The following is an 18,344-nucleotide window of genomic DNA, read 5'->3' on the forward strand; positions in this document are numbered from 1 at the left end:
CTGCGTTTCTCATAATCAAATAACAATTATTATTTCAGTCAAGTTATTATGACTATAAACTTTTAATCTATAAACGAAATAACCGGCATAATATTAATTTTAATAGCGTAAATTGAAGAATAAAATGAACTTTAAAATTGTCTGTGAGAAAGGTCTCAAATATTCCTATAAATTCTTCCAATTGCGCTTCAAATTTTTAATTAAGAACCGAACTACCTTTTCAATAGACTTGTTTAATTTTGTAGGGCTTTCGCGCTATAGAAACTCTATATTAAATTCACCATCACATTTAGCATTAATTAAATCTTCTAACTTCGTGCTTTATCATCTGTCGTAAATAATACGCCAATTTTATCGACGAACTGTTTATAAATCGATCACAACAGAAAATTGAACAATCTCGGGAAACATATGTAGGTGCGCGTAAATTAATTTTACGGTGTTTCCATCGTGAAATCCAATCGGAGTGATGAAGAAATATCGTCAGAAGCAAATAACTCGTCTTCCCACGTCGGACGACACGTATTGCGAGGAAGGTGGTATATTTTTATGGAAGTCAAGTCGGGCGACACGATGTCATAAACGGGTGATCTATAACATTTGACGAGATATTCGACCGTCGATTTCACTTCTTCTTCGACGGAACGATCGATGAAACGGAGTGACACACGCAATCGGCGCATTCGCCTTCCAACATACACCCGATACGCTCGATACACGTCTCTTTCAACATTCATAGCGTATCCGCAGCGTCCATTGGCTGCTTCCACGTGTCACTTTGCAGCCATCGATCCGCAATTATTTACGGCCCATTCCGGACATCAGACACTGTCGATTATCCTCGACTAGAGTTGGTCGCCTGTCTGAATCGTACGCGGCACGCGGCTCACATTTTGTATGCGCTACACGTTCATCAGCATCTCGCAACCAAAAAGCTACTTCTTCCCTGTCGCGGAACGTGGCTCGAGGTAATGAAATATTAGGCGAATAGGCGAATTTCTAGTTTGATTCTCGACCATAACCAAATCGTAGGCGAGTAACACGAGTTAAGTCGAATTGATAAATTCGAAAGAATAAAAACTGAAAAGCGCAAGCTTTTATTTTAAGCGATTCACGGTTGAGCCCGCAGGGTTAAACTCTTAATCTGCTGTATTCTCTGCACTCTGCGTCAATTACGAAAGTGCAAAAGATTGCAATCTGAAATACAACGAGTAATTAGTCGCTAAAGCATCAAAATAAAATTTCCATAGTTTCGCTAGTGTATTTTAATCGCGTCTGTTATTTACATTGAAATAAAATAACCTACATTAGTATAATTAATATAGGAAGAAAGTTTACTAACATAAACAGATTAATCGTGAAATCTACCTGTGGACGTCCTTATGAATATGTAACGAGAGTAAAACTGGAAGAACATTAATTATTAAGCAATATAGCAACTAGCGAAAGCTCGGATACTTCCATCATAAATATTTGAGACGTTTTTGATAATTAGGGAACTATAATTCTTGGTCGGTTAGGATGATAACGGATCATTTTAAATAGCATGCAACATTTAAAATTCTGCTTCTATAGGAACTATATCTTTCATTTCGTTGTTAATTTTTTATTCAAACCTGCGCCGCTACTTTCCTATATATACCTAATTACAATTTTAACTGTCGGCTCTTATCGAGCCATTCAGTCCTTTATCTGATGTCAACGTGGCATATCACATTATTCATAGATATCAACACTGTCTATCTTTACATCCTTCGCGACTTTGTTTAAAGGCTTCGTGATAAAGCAAAAAATTATAAAGAAGCATGTGCATGTATAAGTATGTCTAACGATCAAGTCGTAAAAATGAGTTGAGTAACGCGAACCATGAAACTGATTCTCCTTTACATCGCTAGATACAATATTATTGTAGAAAATAAACATTATCTTTGTTAAGACCTTTTTTTTTTACCAAGGCTGACATTATTTCGGTCTTAATATTAGAATTTCTTTGTGATTACTATTTTACAATTTACTTTAGAACGTCGACAGAATGTAAATGAAAACAAAGTACTGTAAATGATATCCTGATCGGTTCCAACTAAATAGTTTCGCACGTAATCCTATTTCATTCATCTCAATTTATTCGACGAATTAAGAAACAGTTAGCAGAAAGCTCGCTAAAGCTAATCGTTAATTGAATCAGTGTGTGCCCGTAGATCTTATTCCGGTTCAATACTCGGAGAACATTTTGGCTAATTTTCTGGTACGATAACATCAAGCCTATTCCACTGGGTATATTTGATCTAAGCTTAGAAGACAAATATGAGACAATAGACGGCACCAAAGTAAATGGAATTACTGCGTAAGCAATTGCCGGAGACGATCCAAAGCTACGGATTAAATTATACTGATTTGCTTAATTACGTTTAAACGAAAAATCGTTCTTTTTCGTAAAAAAAGGTATTAAACGACTAAGATATGCGTTAGAAATTAGTTAGGAGAAAAATAGATGAAAAAAATTGGAAGTACATATATTCTAATCTTAATCTAAGAATGATACGTAAATAATATAACAAGCTGATAATAATGATAATAGAGAACTCTTTTGAAACAAAACAGAAAAGGTTATCGTAATGCCATATACGTATTTACTATTGATCCTTATACTAATAAAATAAGTAGCATAATAATGTATGTTTAAATATACGTACCTACTATGTCTTGTAATCTTCTTAATAACATTTCTTTTCCTAATTTATTTTCTTACAAGAATAAAATAATAATACACGTAGCATACAAATTAAGCTTCTTACCTAGTCGACGATAAATTATTGCTATTATTGCATTGTACTCTAAAACTAAACTCTAGAATTAAATAACCGAACCTACCCTATTTTGAATTATCCATGGATGCAACATACACCATCTACAAGGGAGAGAGTGAGATCTTACTGCAAATTTTGCAAACGTTCCACATCATAAACCAACTACCTGTCAAAAACATTTGTCGTTATTCCTATTTTAATCTCCAGTTAAAAGTTCACGATGGTGAGAAAATATGTCAAGGGCAGCGATTTACAAGAAAAAGCTAAGCGTGTAATTGGGAATCCGGTGAACGTTTAAACAAAGTGTACAAATCAGGCTAAAGCCGATACTTATGCACCAGGCGTACGTTGTTCATATCGATCACAACAGGCTGTGCTTAAAATAATACACGTTTCTGTGTAGATTTAATGGGCGGTTTAGGTAGGTAAGTGCAGTAATTTAGACTACGATTCCATGACCATACCGCGAGCTCGTTAATTATTAGAGAACGATACCGCCCATGGATATCGAATACTTTACAGCGTGTTGTGTACATTTACATACCAGACGTTTTCAGATACAGTATATCGAGGGCATCTCCGAAGATATTTTTCATGTTTTCAAATAATACGATACCGCTCGACCATTTGTCAGAAATATGGAATGGTTACCGCGATCAGTCCCCATGGAAATTTATTCGCGTATTAAAGCGACTGTTATCGACGGCGAACGTTCCATTTTGTCAGAGCGCAGGTACAATATTCTATGAACTGTTAAAGAGTTCTATCGTAATTTGAAATATCTCGTCTCTCTCAACGAAGTTTGACTTTGACAATTTTGTTTCGGGAATTTGTTGCAACTTGTATAATTACGCGTACACGGTACAGCTTATTTATAAGTTTTGATTACCTATATTGCACTTTATTATAAGTTCTGATTAAATTTTGATTAAATTTTGATTAAATCGATGAGTAAGAATGTGTATGAATAGTTATAGGTCATGGTTTTCGATGTATACCAAGCCTTTGACAGCGTAATAAAGCGACGGAGAATTGAAAATTAATGATTTAGAAAATAATTATTTATTTTCGTTTCTTGTGTTCCTCGTATCAGATATAAAATATACGTACTTATAATTTTTTTATAAATAATAAATATTGATACGAAATTCCTACCACTATAATCGTTGGATCGTTCGAATCTCCCTCTGATTACGTCGTGAAGGGGTTAAACAGAGAAGCATAGATGTATGAGTATTATATCTTATATCTTAATACGTGTGCTTTTGAAAATTAAACGCAGCTCTATTCATATGCAAATCAAATTAAATTTAGTTCATAATAGAAAAGATACGATGTTTGAAACTTGTCGCCACGAATTAATTTCGCTAATGCGGTCACGATCAACCAGTTTTGGTTAATTTTGAGCACAACTGGTTAATTGGATATCGACTATGACAAAAGCAGGTCAAGGAGACAGCGATAGAATCGAGTTCCAACAATAATACATGTACATCATTGACAATGATTTGCGGACGTTTCAGGATAATTTAATATTAACTCGAATAAATCGTAGTTGAATCACTTTGTTTCAAGATATTGTAGGAACTTCAGGACATTTGTTAATTTCTCACGTCTAATTCATTTTTCTAAATTCTGAATGTGCGATAAAATATACTTAACATTAGTGCGTTTACGTGACAAGTAAGAAGCCCAACTTACAATAACATTTTAACATCATAAAGAAACGAACGTTTATGAAAATGATCGTCGTTATTCTTATCAAAAAACGATCGTGAAATCGAAATACAGTTCCAAGAATTCTAAAAAGAAATTAGATACAGAACATTGGCAGAACCAATTAGAAGGATATTCTTAAATGTTCTCAAAATAAACGTGCATTATTGACCACATTATTCTTATCCTCATGGAATAAACTACAAATCGTTAAGCTGCTAAAACAAATCAAAGCTGGCAAGTAATATAATTTACGTATATATTTTTAATAGGTTTTGTCGTTACATCAAATGCGCGTATGTGGATATTATCAACGACAATGAAACACGAAAATATCGTGAGGATTAAAATTTGTTATAAAACGAAGATGGCTTTTGAAATTTCTTTTTATCCCATAATTTACAAATTTATGTTAGAAATACAACATTTTCGACTTCATCGTCATCCTTCTTCGGTTCATATTACGCTCCGTTATAAGCGTCGTTCGTCTTCGCTCGTGTCACTTACCTCACTACCTACGGTGGCAAACAAATCATCTGCTCAAATTAACAACAACCAGCACCAGTGTACCGGAAGCAACCAACGGAGAGCCAAAACCCATAGAATCGAGCCAACTCCCCAAAATAGCAATTAGAACAGACACAAAGATCCCCCATTGAACAAGCCATCGAAGCAAAATCAACTACCCTACGTAGTTCGAGTACGTAGCGTAGCTGCACGAAGTACAGTCAAGCCAAAATTCGAAGAACCAATTACGCGTCAGCACTGTAGACGCTTTCGCTGATGGAGCAACGACGATCATGAGTGTTCACCACATCTGTATCCACTACAAAATCATCGGATTACAATGGTTGGATGGATCGTAATTACATAGTGTATTCACGAGTAGAATGGGCGACAGTTGGAGGCGCGGGGTGAACGCTGCTTGAACGTTAGGTGTAGAGAGTCGGGGTCGTCTTAACAGCCCCAGAGACACGGTTGGCACATAGAATAATAGGGTTCGTCAGTGTGCCGGGTTAGTCCCTGTTAGCAAGACCGAAGGTGCACAATGTATGCAAACACCGTCGCGCCACGGGATTCCCTGGAAATGCTCTAATTAATGCGCTCTGCCCAATAGGGCGCATCCTCTCCTTCTTGTCAGCTCGCTCTGCGTTCAAAACTAACGGTGACAAGCCGGCCATTCGTTTTCCTTAAAATGTTGGAAAGTAGGTCGAGGTGATATTCGAATGTTTGTTCTTCGGGTTTGCTCGAAATCAAAGAGTAGAACCAATGTGCATTACACACTACCGCTTAGAAGTACGTGGACTGGTTTATTTGTTATTTTTTAGCAGTATAATTTGTATTAGAAAGTTAGAATTGGAGAGATGCAAAATCATTCCTTTAATGTAATTTAATTTTTTGGTCCGATTTCATATCTTTAATTCAATCGAGCCTTTATTAGAGCAGTCGTGGGATATCAGGACACGATACAATTTATTTTTTAAAGTTTGTATATAAAATATGTACATACGTAGTATATACATAAGCCTAGTTTTTGAGAGATCTTCCATATTTTGTTAAAATGCTAAACGCTGAAAACCCAAAGAGTTCGAGCAATAATCGTTGTAAGTGTGAAAATTAACGAAGATGCGTTTTTCTTACGCGTTATTCCTATCGGGATAATTTACGAATGTGAAATTATACTTACCTGCGTTGTAAAGGTACTTACAAATTATAACACGATAGATTCCAAATGAGCGCATGAATATACGTTTGATTAAGCAAACTTATTCAAGCAAATTGCAAGCTTTTTGAGGAATACCTTCAGCTTACCTTTACCTTTACTTTTACCTTAACAACGCACGTCACAGAAACTAAAATAAAAGGTAAAGTTTGAAAGAAATCGTAAAATTAACAACACAAAAAAAGACAAAATGAAATTTATATTGAAGCAGTATAATACACAAAATATATCGACTTGACATTCATTTACGAATGACAATAATGCCAACGAAAATGAACCTAAACGATGCATTCAGCTTCGTTTAAGACGAACACAAATAAGAGAAAGAAGGTTTACATGGCTTAATAGACAAAATAAATTTTTAAGATTAAAATGATCTCAGACGAGATAATAACATAACAACGCATCGACATTCATCTGTTAACCGTGTCGTCTCTTAAATAAATACCTACTTCTGTAATTATGGAATTCAAAATTAATACGGATACGTTAATTTTCGTTAAACTCGATTTAGCTCTCGCAAATGTAGATATATTATATTTTCAAAGAAGATGAAACGACACGGGAAAGAGATAGGAGATTCGTCAATGAAAAAATGATTATATTCATCTTCTCCGGTTAACAGGGTAAAGATTGTTTCGAAATGAAAGGTTAACCGTGCCTTTATCGTCGTCGAAAATTTAAACGAAAATCAAATCGTCGTTCGATACGGTCGTAGATGTTATTTAATAGTTGGGTGGTTCTGCTACGAATAAAATTTTCATGCTGCTTTCACCTCCGTAAATGCACGTGATGCGCTAAGATTTTCTTCACGTCCGGGATGGAGAATGGTTAGCGGTCAGTGAGAGGAAACGCGAAATGCGATTCGACTCACGTGCGACTGAAATTTTGACTGCTCGTTCGCTACGTTTTCTGCTCTCTTAATAGAGAAGATCGGGAAAAGGTTCGGACAGGACGACAAGTGGGCGAAGCTCGTTTCTGTAAAACAGATGAAACGTATTCTCTTTATTTCGTATGCCATCGAGTATTTATCTTACGTGACCGAACAATCCTCTCCCCGACATAACACGTGACTTTAGCGAATGAAATTCGGACATCGGTAACTATCCACTAGGACCAGGCTGTCTCGCCTATTTACAATAGATCTTTGTACAAAAACTAATCTCATATAAACAGTACAATGCACGATTCCAAGGTTCATGTACGCAACGTGAACAAGAACGAAGATCGTTCGAGATATCCATTTCGCGTTACAAACTGTATATTCGATAATTCAAGGACGCTGCCTCGTCAAATTGGACTTTGCTCTTATCGAGCTCTGTTTCTGTTCTCTCTGCTTTTCTATTTCCGTTTTATTCGTGTAACGTGGCCGTACTCTATTATAAAAATCTGCAGGTAGAAAAAGAACGTACAATTCAAACGATTCGATACACTTCGTCAAGCATCGAGTTCCTGTCTGATCATCAACGTTTCATTAAACCTGCAACTGGACATCCACTTGTCCAATCTGATGGTGTACGCGACTAAAATCGTCGACCCATTCGGCTGCAGGTCCTCGTTCTCGTCACAAACACGGAATTTTTCCGTCGGTTTCTCCCTCTTTTATTTTTTACTTTTTTCTCTCTTTTCCTCTCGTTTTCCTCGTTTTTTCTTTTGTACAGCGAATTGTTCGCAGTGTTTCGCGAAGATGCTTGGAATTTCGCACGTCGATCGTAGAAAGACGCAACGTGCGACTCGGCTCGCGAGAATTTCGACTCCGTTTCACAGGCTCGGAAACGATGTTCGCGCACTTTGTAACTAGCTTTTCGTACGAACGCCGTGCAGAGTCGCTCAAGTGTCTAGACACGGTGAGACTTTCATCGCGAGCTTTATATACAACTCTCTTGTATTCGATTCGAGCGCGTCACCACTTCCGGTTGATGGAACTTCCCCTGCGCGGAAACCGACGAGGAAACTGGCCTCTGCGGCATCGACGATAACCCTTTGCCTGACCTCTGGAGACTGTAGTATACCTGCAATCAATGAAACAGGATTCTTCGTTTCGCAAAATAAACGTTAACCATCGATTGCTAGTCGAGTAACGAGTTAATTCCTTAACGCTAAAGTTTTTCGTCTGTTCACTGATATTAGATTATCCTGAAAATTCTCACATTTTTTGTCATATTTGACTTTATAGTTCTCATTGTAATGAAAATATTTGGAATTTTATAAATTCGACATTGGGTAAAATAAATAAATTCCATGTATTTTATGGAACACGTTAATCTTCAATGTTTCGTGAAAAATTGGATAAATATGTCAAGCAATCCGTATCATTTAGATTTTCCGTGTTTCAAAGGTACAAGGAAAATGTTTTAATAGGATCGAACGCAATAAAAACAGAAGGCTACACGCATTAAGTAGGAGTAATAATTACGTAATTTGAAATTTTAATGGCTGTCCAGTTTGGCAGAAACTAGCGCTTAACTAGTTTACGATGGAGAGAGATTAATTATTTTCCTTAACGCTTTTCGAAGGATGTAAACATTCTTTAAAATTGAGTTTCAGTTAATTGCGTCGAGAACGTAAAACGTTAAATGCTTTACGGAAGGTTAGTTCGCGTCCTTAGAGACTTTTCTGAAAGGTAAACGTGCTTTTTCTAACTTGTTTTTTCAATGTTAATTGAGTTTGCACGTTACCATATTGCATCAACGCGTTCTATTTTCATTTAATATATCAAAGCCATACCAAAACAGTTTTAAAATTGACGATAAATGGATTTAATTTTTATGAATGATTACTTATTAATGCGTCGCATTTATTTCATAAAAACGGGAAAAAGACACGCTTTTATATCTTGAAAATTGCGCATTTAAAACTCGTTAATTTCAGTGTAACTTACAACAAAATATACGAAAGGCGAGCCAAATAAAATGATGCCAATTGCTGTTTCCAAATATACTGCAGATAGATACCGATTCCAATTTCTTTTTTTTCTTCTTTTTTTTAATTAAGCTACAAAAATTTACTTCAAAATTGCAGTTCCTCGAGTTCAAATCACATATTAAAAATATGTAATTTACATATACCGCGAGTGTATAATTTAGCGTCGCTTATAATCGTATTATTAGCGCAAAAACCAGATAGGTTAAATCGGATCTATCTAGAGCAATAAAATCTATATCGTATTCCAGAAGTTGCGTAAACTATTCGTTTGGGAAATAACCAAAACTTTCGATTTACGATAGAGCCGCGTGAAATGCGAGTGGACGAGCGAAAGAGAGAGGCTACGAACGGAGGAAGAAAGAGAGAGAGAGAGAAAAAAAGAAGAACGGTAAATGCAAATGTATCGATACTTGTGAAAATTGCAAATTCGGGGTTGGAATTAATAATGGAAGAGCTGACGGGGAACGAACGCGCGGAGCGAGGTTGGAAATAATCGAAAACCGCGACTGGCTACGTAATTCCGAGGAAAACAAAAACAGCGAAACGAAAACATCCAGCAGGAATATCGGGATCGGTTAATGAAAAGGACGACGAAGTAATGGCGTAGATGGTGGCTGGATGGGGTACTGGTTCGAATCGGTATTAAAATTATTCAGACACTCAACGGAACGCGACCAGTGTCGAAAGGAAACTGAAGTCGAGTTCAAGACGAGTTATATACGCGCATCGGAACCTCTCGAATTATCGAGGAAACTTCGATGTAATTAAACTGGCGAAAGCACAGATAACCCAAGGCCTCGCTAAACCGGAAAAGTTAAAGTAGAAGACTGCCGCATATTAAAACGAGCGATCCGTTTTCTTGGCTCGTGCCCTAGGTCTCCTGTGGTCGTCTTCGAAACTTCGAATATTTAAAACAACCTTGTCGGTTTGGCTATGCGAGACAGAGTAGAAATTATACAGAAGAAAAAAAGAGGGAAGACTGGTCGTGATAAAGAAGAGAAATCGCGTCGACGAAAGAGGATCGATCGTATTACTTCCTCCGGCGAAAAAAAGGAACGCGATCTCCCTGTTGAATATTGTATCACGCTTTATCGATCGTTCGTTCGGTAATTCGCTAGTTTCCCCTACGACCTTCCACTTCTTCCTCTCTACCCTCTTCGGCAGCTAGGGGAAGCGTTAATTGCTTCTCATTAATCAAACGGCTTCGACTAAATACACTCTATTAGATATCGCTAAAAAAGGCACCCGATTAAATTTACAGACCGTAATGAGTTTACGGGGCTAATTGTCGGAATGATTTATATGGCCACGGGACTCATCGATTAGTTCCGCTTCCGGAATATCGGCCATTCCGCTTCTATGCCATTTTTGTCGTTTCTCGGCACGAGGGAATATGAGTGAAACGCGATTAAAACAATAGACCGGAAAGGAATGAAATCTGTATGATATCGGAGATGCTTCTCCTTTCGCTCGTATATTCGTTTACCTGTTATCTCGTTTCTTGTCCTATTACCTGTAAGAATGATGTCTCGTGAATTGTTCCTTCAGAGAAGTAGTCTCTATCGAACAATTTCGAGGGAAATTTAATTTAAATCGAGTAAAGAAATTTATACTTTTAGTGGAATCCATTGTCACGATTGTAAGATTAATATTGACGCTTCTGTTTCGAAAATTACACGTTTATTTTCGGTCTTGTAATTAGTTTCGGGATATGTTTCCACTGTAAAATATTTAACTTCTTCTAGATTGCTGCTGTACGAATATAACTTCTAATAAAATTAACTTTATGCGGAATTATTCTTTCAAAGCATCGTGCAAGTTCCATTCTTTGTGTCAGATCGATGGATATGAAATACATTTTCGTTATCCTTTGAAACCGATACATAGATGTGATGCTTCAAATTTGGATGTTATAAAAGCTTGGACAACGATCCGTTTAAATTTCATTTTCACTTTGACTTGAAATATATATTACGAAAATATTCTTGAAAATCTCACATTTTGGTTGTTTCGCTGATTGTAAGCGTCCATTGCCATCTGCTTGAAGTCCGCCATAGTGGGTGGATTACTGTAAGTATTCGCTTGGGATACATGGTTTTGGGGATAATTTATGGTCGGCGTTGGCAGACAGTCGGTCAACATCGGATCCGGTGGTAGATCTAAACCGTGTTGCACGATCGGCCTTTTCTCTGGTGAGATCGCCTCGTCCATAACTCGATCTTTCTTTCTTCGTTGAGGCGGTGTCTTATATATCGGAGTATACGTTAAAGGTCTTCTCTCTGTGAACAGATTCGAAAGAAGCCATGCAAAGTCGCGTATCCACTAAGCAGATTAGTCGATTAATTCTAGACGAGAATGGTCTCCGCGTACGATACAATACGTTACAACGGGACAAAGAAGTTCGCAAGCAGCGCTAGATTTATTTAATATGCTATCTTTTTAAATAAAAAATTATATTTCTCTATATAGCCATAGTAAACAGCTTATTGGTCATACGATTCAATTCCATTTGTTTCTGTTTGAAGGTCGTGAAGAAAATAATTTCCGTGAGATGTTGCGTAGCGTTGGCTCGAGGAAATTTAACGAAATAAAGCCGGGGGGAAGATGGTAAAAAATTATTGAAATCTGAATGCATCGATATTTAAAGTACGAAGAATAGAACCAATGTCACTCGTATGGGTGCAATGTATTAACGATATTACCAATTATGATTTTATTTCCTTTCGCAACTACTAAATGCACGCAATTGCTTTTAAAACTAACGTTGACTTTGATCGAAATGAAAACATGATTATACTATACATATAGCTATTAATTTTCAACACATCGCTTCAATTATAATTATTTGCATGGAATATATTCAGATTCTATATCTAGTCGTAATATCAATAAGGTATTATTAACAACAAGGAGCTAAGTAATTGTAAAACAATAATTATTTACTATAAACTTGTTTACTTAATGCAATTGAATATATTTTAAATATCGGAGGTATCTAAATTCACGTCATTCTCTACCATGTTCCTTTAAACAGAGAGAAAATAGATCAAAGAAATTCAAAGAAATTGAAACCGAAAGAAAAGAATACCTTCAGACTGTCATATTTTAAGGAGAAATAATAATTATTATTTCGTTCATTTTTCTTTCGACGCATCGCGCGTCAAAGCTTTCGACGCGGCGGACAGTGCTTTTGCGTTCGCCCACGTTAATGCTGAGATAATAATGTAGAAGTTTGATGAGCACACATTGATCACTGTTCACTGTGGATAAAGGCATTGCATTTCCGATCTATTAATGTGTATTGAAGCGTACCAATTTAACCTGACAATGCATTTCGAAATTCATTGCTACGCGACGCGGAAATATCTTTGATGGGAAAAGAACGCCAAAGCATTCGCTATTAACATTCCCGGGAATTTGAATAGAAAGAAATGACAATACACTATCATACGTTATTGATCTTTTCTTCCGTTCGATCAACGTATTTTCCAAAATTAAACGTACCGCGAATCAGAGCTTAAATAGAGAGCGAGTGTGTTTATAATTAAAGCTCAAATCAGATGATAAAGTTTAAAAGAACGAAATTGTGCATTTACATCGGACTTGGACAAATTTTATTTGAAACAGAGATGGAAAAATTTAGTGCGGATTATTTTAGTGAAATTTAGGTTAAGTATCTAAATATTTAAAACGAAATATAATTATCTGCTCGTTCTATCTTCTACATTTTTTATTTTTTTATTTTATTTTAAACGATCTATCGGAGGCAGAATAGGATAAGAAAAAAGCTCGGTATTTGACAGATGATATGTAACTCTATAAATGTTTTGCAACTGGTAAATTACAACCGAAACGAATAAACCGCAGAATTTCCACTTTCAATCAAGCGATTTAACGAGGAAGAGAGATACGGTACTTCAAAACCAATAACGATTCCATGAAACGATAATAATCTGTCCAGGACAATCATCGCGTGAAAAAATCTTTCTGAAATTTTCATTTCACCCGAAGATTATGGGCTGAACAAACATAATATGTCCTACGGGGGTGGAGTGTCGTATCCCAATTAATTCTTTGAAAAATGAAGATTCTACGTGTGTGTGTGTGTGTGCGTGCGTGTGTGTGTTTGTATGCATTATCTTTCAGCGGAATATTAAATTTATATTCTCGTATATACATATACAGGGTGATTTTGAAGTAATATTTAGCGATATTTGTAGTAATATTTTTTTTTATATGAATTAATATTTATTCCTTGAAACAAGGAAAAAAGTGATTCTTCGGATAAAAATAAATCGAAGATATAAACCGACGTTTCTTCGTGTTTCGTTTCCGAGAAAATCGACTTTGAAAAGCTGTCAGACTTCAATTTAATTAATTATCGCCTGTACAGAAGCGAATATATTTAATTTATCTACTTACAAAATAATTGGAAGTGGCTATCGTTTCTTTATCCTAGCTATAAAATAATAGGTGGTAAATTTCAACAGTTGAATAATACATTTTTCTACTGCAGGTGATATATTAATCGTGAAAAGGAAAATACAGAACTAGAAGTTTATAGCAATAGCGTTATTCGAAACAAAAATTGGTCTTTCTAGATATAAAAAGTATAAAACTAAAATCTAAGTATAAAACTTCGGTATATAACAGGTACTCGACATCCTAGGCATCTGTTATTACGTCCTGACCCAGTACGCGTTGTCACGTCCCGCGCAGCGCACGCGCCGTAACGTAGACTAAAACTACCAATAGCGCGACTGAGCGTTCCAATTTGAAATTTAAATAAATTTTAAGGATTTATATAGAAACCAAATTCGAGCCTCACAACCCCCACGGAATAACCCGTTACATAACGACCCCTCCACCTAGACCACGGTAGACCTAAATATAAATAAGCATAGCGACATAGAAGAAGGAGAGATAATTCCTTAGTTCAGAGTAGTTAATTCCTCAGTTCTGTTAGTCTTGTTAATCGACGTGTTTGCATTTGTCAATTTGTAAATTATTGAAAATCTATCAAATTAAAATCATGTAATTAATAAGAGTGAAAACGTATTGCGAACGATTGTAACTTCGAGTATTTGGAATTTCAACGACAATTCTGTCAATATCCAATTAGAATACGAATAAACATTTTTTTTTTGTGAAGAATATTTGTTTAATAATATAATAGGATTAAACGAACATTTATTTTCACCAACTTTAATTCTCTGCCGTGCCAGTACTCCTGCGCGTAGCAGGTTAGCCGAAACGTGGAGTTTAATTGCCAATCGCATTAAATAAGAGACAACGCTACAATCTAATCTAAATTCAAAAATTAACGGCAACACAACCAAAACGAGTCAAACAAAACGTAACACGCGTAGCAGGGTTAAAGGAATCCATGAAATCTGTTTTTAACTCTACCGAAAATAGCCACACTTCTCAATGAACAATTGAAACAAAAATAGAGCGGGCCACGTCGATAATCCAAGAAATTGCACGATCCGAAGGCACACGGAGGTATAAGTACAGGCACACGAAAGCGCTACGATAATCGACCTGCGATTGTTCCAGTTACGCGAATCGTGGCTATCAATCGTGGCGAAGACGAGCAATTAAACAACCAATGGAATAAACAGATAAAGGTACATTTTAACCAGTTTACCAACAAGAATTCTTTTTCTACCTGTACACGTATATTTGCCAAATCTAGTTTATTTGGCGAACTTTGTGCTTCGTGTACATTTTTTCTTTCTTTTGGACAGAAAAAATGTTTGCAGTGAATAGGACCATTGTACCTGGCTTTACGATACAAACACCGAATCCATCCTTTGTTTTCAAGCATTTAGGTTTTCAGCTTTTGGGCATAGCATAGTCGAATATTTCCACTCACGATTTTGTAACAACGTTCGACCCTTTTGAACCGAATTTTTGTTTGCTTACCTGACAAGAAACTCTAATTAATCATAGCTTCTCATTACGATCCACAGATTAGGAGCAAATAATTCTCGTAAACAGACTCTCTGGCACTGATGTAAAAAAAGGTAGGAAACATTAAATTAGCCAAGTTCGCTTATACTTGACAAATCTTCAAGGATGTTGGTTTCGTTTTGAGTCATGGGATAACTTGTACCGATTTTTTCAACGTATTAAATCACATTAAAATGGAAGATTTTAATTGCAATAAAATACACCTATATTTTGGTTTGATCCACACGGTGATTCCGAGATCATGGTTCAAATTTGATTTTCTCAAGAACAAGGTGTCGAATGAAAAAACTTTATTATACGTTCTCGACATATTTTCACCCGTGGGATAAGCTCCTGCCGAGTCCTCGCTTCTGTACAGGCGATAATTAATTAAACTGAAGTCTACTTGACAGTTTTTCAAAGCCGATTTTCTCGGAAGCAAAACGTCAAGCATGGAAAAATGTCATTTTATATCTTCGATTTATTTTTGTCCGAAGAATCACGTTCTTCCCCGTTGCAAGTACCGTTACTTCAAAATCACCCTGTATACGTATTGGTCTGTATGATCGCGTTGTGTACACGAAGGCCATAGTTTAGCGAACGTTTCGAACAATCGGAAAGCCGTAGACTCACCATACTCGTTGGGTATGATGTCCGGATCGATGTCATCGACCGCCTGCTTGGTCTGGGGGTGTACCGGAGTAGTTGCACCTGCATTAGGTGGCTCGCACACGATGGGAGCGTGCTTTGGACTTCCGGGCCGACCGTTCGAGTGCTTCCGGTAGAGCGCCGTCAGGATTCCAGCTGCAGCCATGGCCAAAAAGGTCGCTATTGCTGCCAGGCCCACCAGAAACGGGTTCAACATTGATGCGCCCGTGTTCCCTGTCATGGCAGCAATGTAAAATGCTCGATCAGGCGGAACTTCCATCGGGTTACCTATCTGTTTTGTCCCTGCTTCTCGGTTATTGCGGCAAGTATATTTTTACCTCGTGATACATCCACCCACTCACCCTTTTTCTACCCCTTGCGATTTCGCCACCGACGATCCGATTTTGCCGGCAGACATCGCTAAATTTACTGTTCTATCGGCATTGCTCGTCTTTTTGGAATACACTGGCTCGCGAGACAATTCCAGCATATATGACAATCTTTTACGAATATATTAAATACATGCGCTGTACGAAACGTTTTGAAAATTCATTATAACTGTAATGAGATTACGATCATGATTATATCGATAAAATATAAAACAAGACTGACAATCTGCGCGGAGTATAAGAGATATTTGTTACAAATATGTATTTAGTGACAAATTAGTATACGACATAAACAGCCATCTTAAACATATAATAAATGTTAGAGGTGGACCTACCGAATGGATAATCGCATTTTTGTGATTTTTATGAAATGTATACTTAAAATATCTTGTACCTTCCATGTATATTTCCAATCCTATTTCAATTAACAATATAATCGTGACTGTCGTGCCTCACTACAATGCTAATGAAATTTCAAAATGTTTCACGTAACACGCGTTATATATTCATACAAGATTTCTATATATATATATCGTATGTTTAAGTTTAATTCAAAGATATATCTAACATTGGAGCAATAAAATATTTCTAAACAATTTACAAATGTATTGCTATTTTTATATTATCCAGACACTTAGCACGATTCTCTATTTTCAAACGCATCATTACCCCCACTCGTGCTCTTTCTAGGATAGGTCAGCTTAATAAGCAGAACGATAATTAACGAAGGTATGTCAATTGCGCTGCTATTGCAGTTCAACCGTAGTACACGTACAGTGTCCCACTTTAATTATTCGATGTGACTATCTCTAAACCTTGTGACTGTTAAAAGAAATGTTATCGCTCAAAATTAATCTGCTTTCAGACGAATGGCTATAACTTTTTAAACAGCTTCCATGATTTAGTACGCTGTTTTAAAAATAGTGCTAGCATTTAAACAAAGGCCGATTCTTACCGTTTTCAGAAATGAAACGACGAAATATTCATATCGTGAAAATGTTTAAGTTCAATTTAAAGTAAGATATCATTCAAAAATAAAAGATCACAACTGACCTCTTCTTGTATTCTATTACGGATTTGTAGCATCAAAGATAAAATATATTTTCGAATATTACGAAACTAATATTATCTATAAAAATGACATAAAATTCGATTGAGTTTAATAAAAAAAACAGTGAAAGCGTCCGTTGGAAAACTAACAATTTCAACGCGATTTCCTGATAAACGTGAACGTTGATTTAGAGCGAAATCGTTGAAACAGGGCACCGCCCATTCACATAACAAAGAGTGATCCTTGTGTCCACTTCTCTGAATACAAAATGCTCTTGATCCTTAGAAATATTACAAAAATTAAAATGAATCTTCCGGATGTCACGACGCAAATCCTTGTTTCGATTTCTCTTGAAACGCAACGTATACAACTCATCTCTACCAACGTTGAAGCACAGCATCGTCTATGTATAGTCGGATAATACAGCATGATCCTTATGCCCATTTCTCGGAATACAAAACACGATTCAACTTTAAAAACATTACAAACAACAAAATGAATTCTTCTGCCCTATAACGACTCATGAACCTCTGCATTGTTCATCCCAAATACACAATATAATACTGAAATACTAAATACCATACTAAATACAATAAAATACTGAAATATAATTTTGTCAACTAAAAAAACCCAGATAAGCAATGACAACTCTAAGGACAAGAGTATATATCGTATTATCGATTGGAATATGCTTGAACGCAGGCGTTCTCTACTTAAAATCTGTTCACTTTCGTTCTTTTAGCATTCTGACAATTTCATTAATCCGAGCAAACCCTCACAGCCGTCATATATCGACGCACGAGAGAAACGTTGCAAAGACTAAAACAAATGTTCGTAGAACGAGACGACAGAAATTCTTACGTGTATTTCTTTCGGCACGCAACGCGACTGATCCTCAGCATCCGGCTTTCGTACGTCTGGTGCATGCGGATACATGGAAGCGTGTGCACGCGTCACTGCAGGGGGTTGAATCGTAAATCAGCCGTTAGAAGCCGTTTAAAGCTAGTCGCAGCGATGTCGCGCGTTGTAAATTTTGTTCCAGCGTGGCGCGCGTAATCGTTGTAAATTATTAAGCGGCCGGTGTCCGTTTCGCACGAGGCATCGGTTCGCTTTCGCCCTTATCGATTTTT

General features: G+C 36.6%; 1 protein-coding gene across 2 annotated transcripts in view; it reads right to left on the reverse strand.

The window, feature by feature from the left end:
- Positions 1-7,236: 7,236 nt before the first annotated feature.
- The window catches only part of LOC100749762 (hemicentin-2-like), a 211,922-nt gene continuing 200,814 nt past the window's right edge, over positions 7,237-18,344 (reverse strand). For both annotated transcript variants that reach the window (XM_033320493.1, XM_003489189.4), the window contains 3 exons: positions 15,760-16,008; positions 11,170-11,450; positions 7,237-8,258 (listed from right to left, as the gene is read on the reverse strand). In XM_033320493.1, coding sequence (XP_033176384.1) covers positions 8,115-8,258; positions 11,170-11,450; positions 15,760-16,008 — 674 coding nt within the window. In that variant the 3' untranslated portion in view covers positions 7,237-8,114. The remainder of the gene's footprint in view (positions 8,259-11,169; positions 11,451-15,759; positions 16,009-18,344) is intronic.

The sequence above is a fragment of the Bombus impatiens genome, unplaced genomic scaffold, assembly GCF_000188095.3.
Source record: "Bombus impatiens unplaced genomic scaffold, BIMP_2.2 scf_0318, whole genome shotgun sequence".
Lineage (NCBI taxonomy): Eukaryota > Metazoa > Arthropoda > Insecta > Hymenoptera > Apidae > Bombus > Bombus impatiens.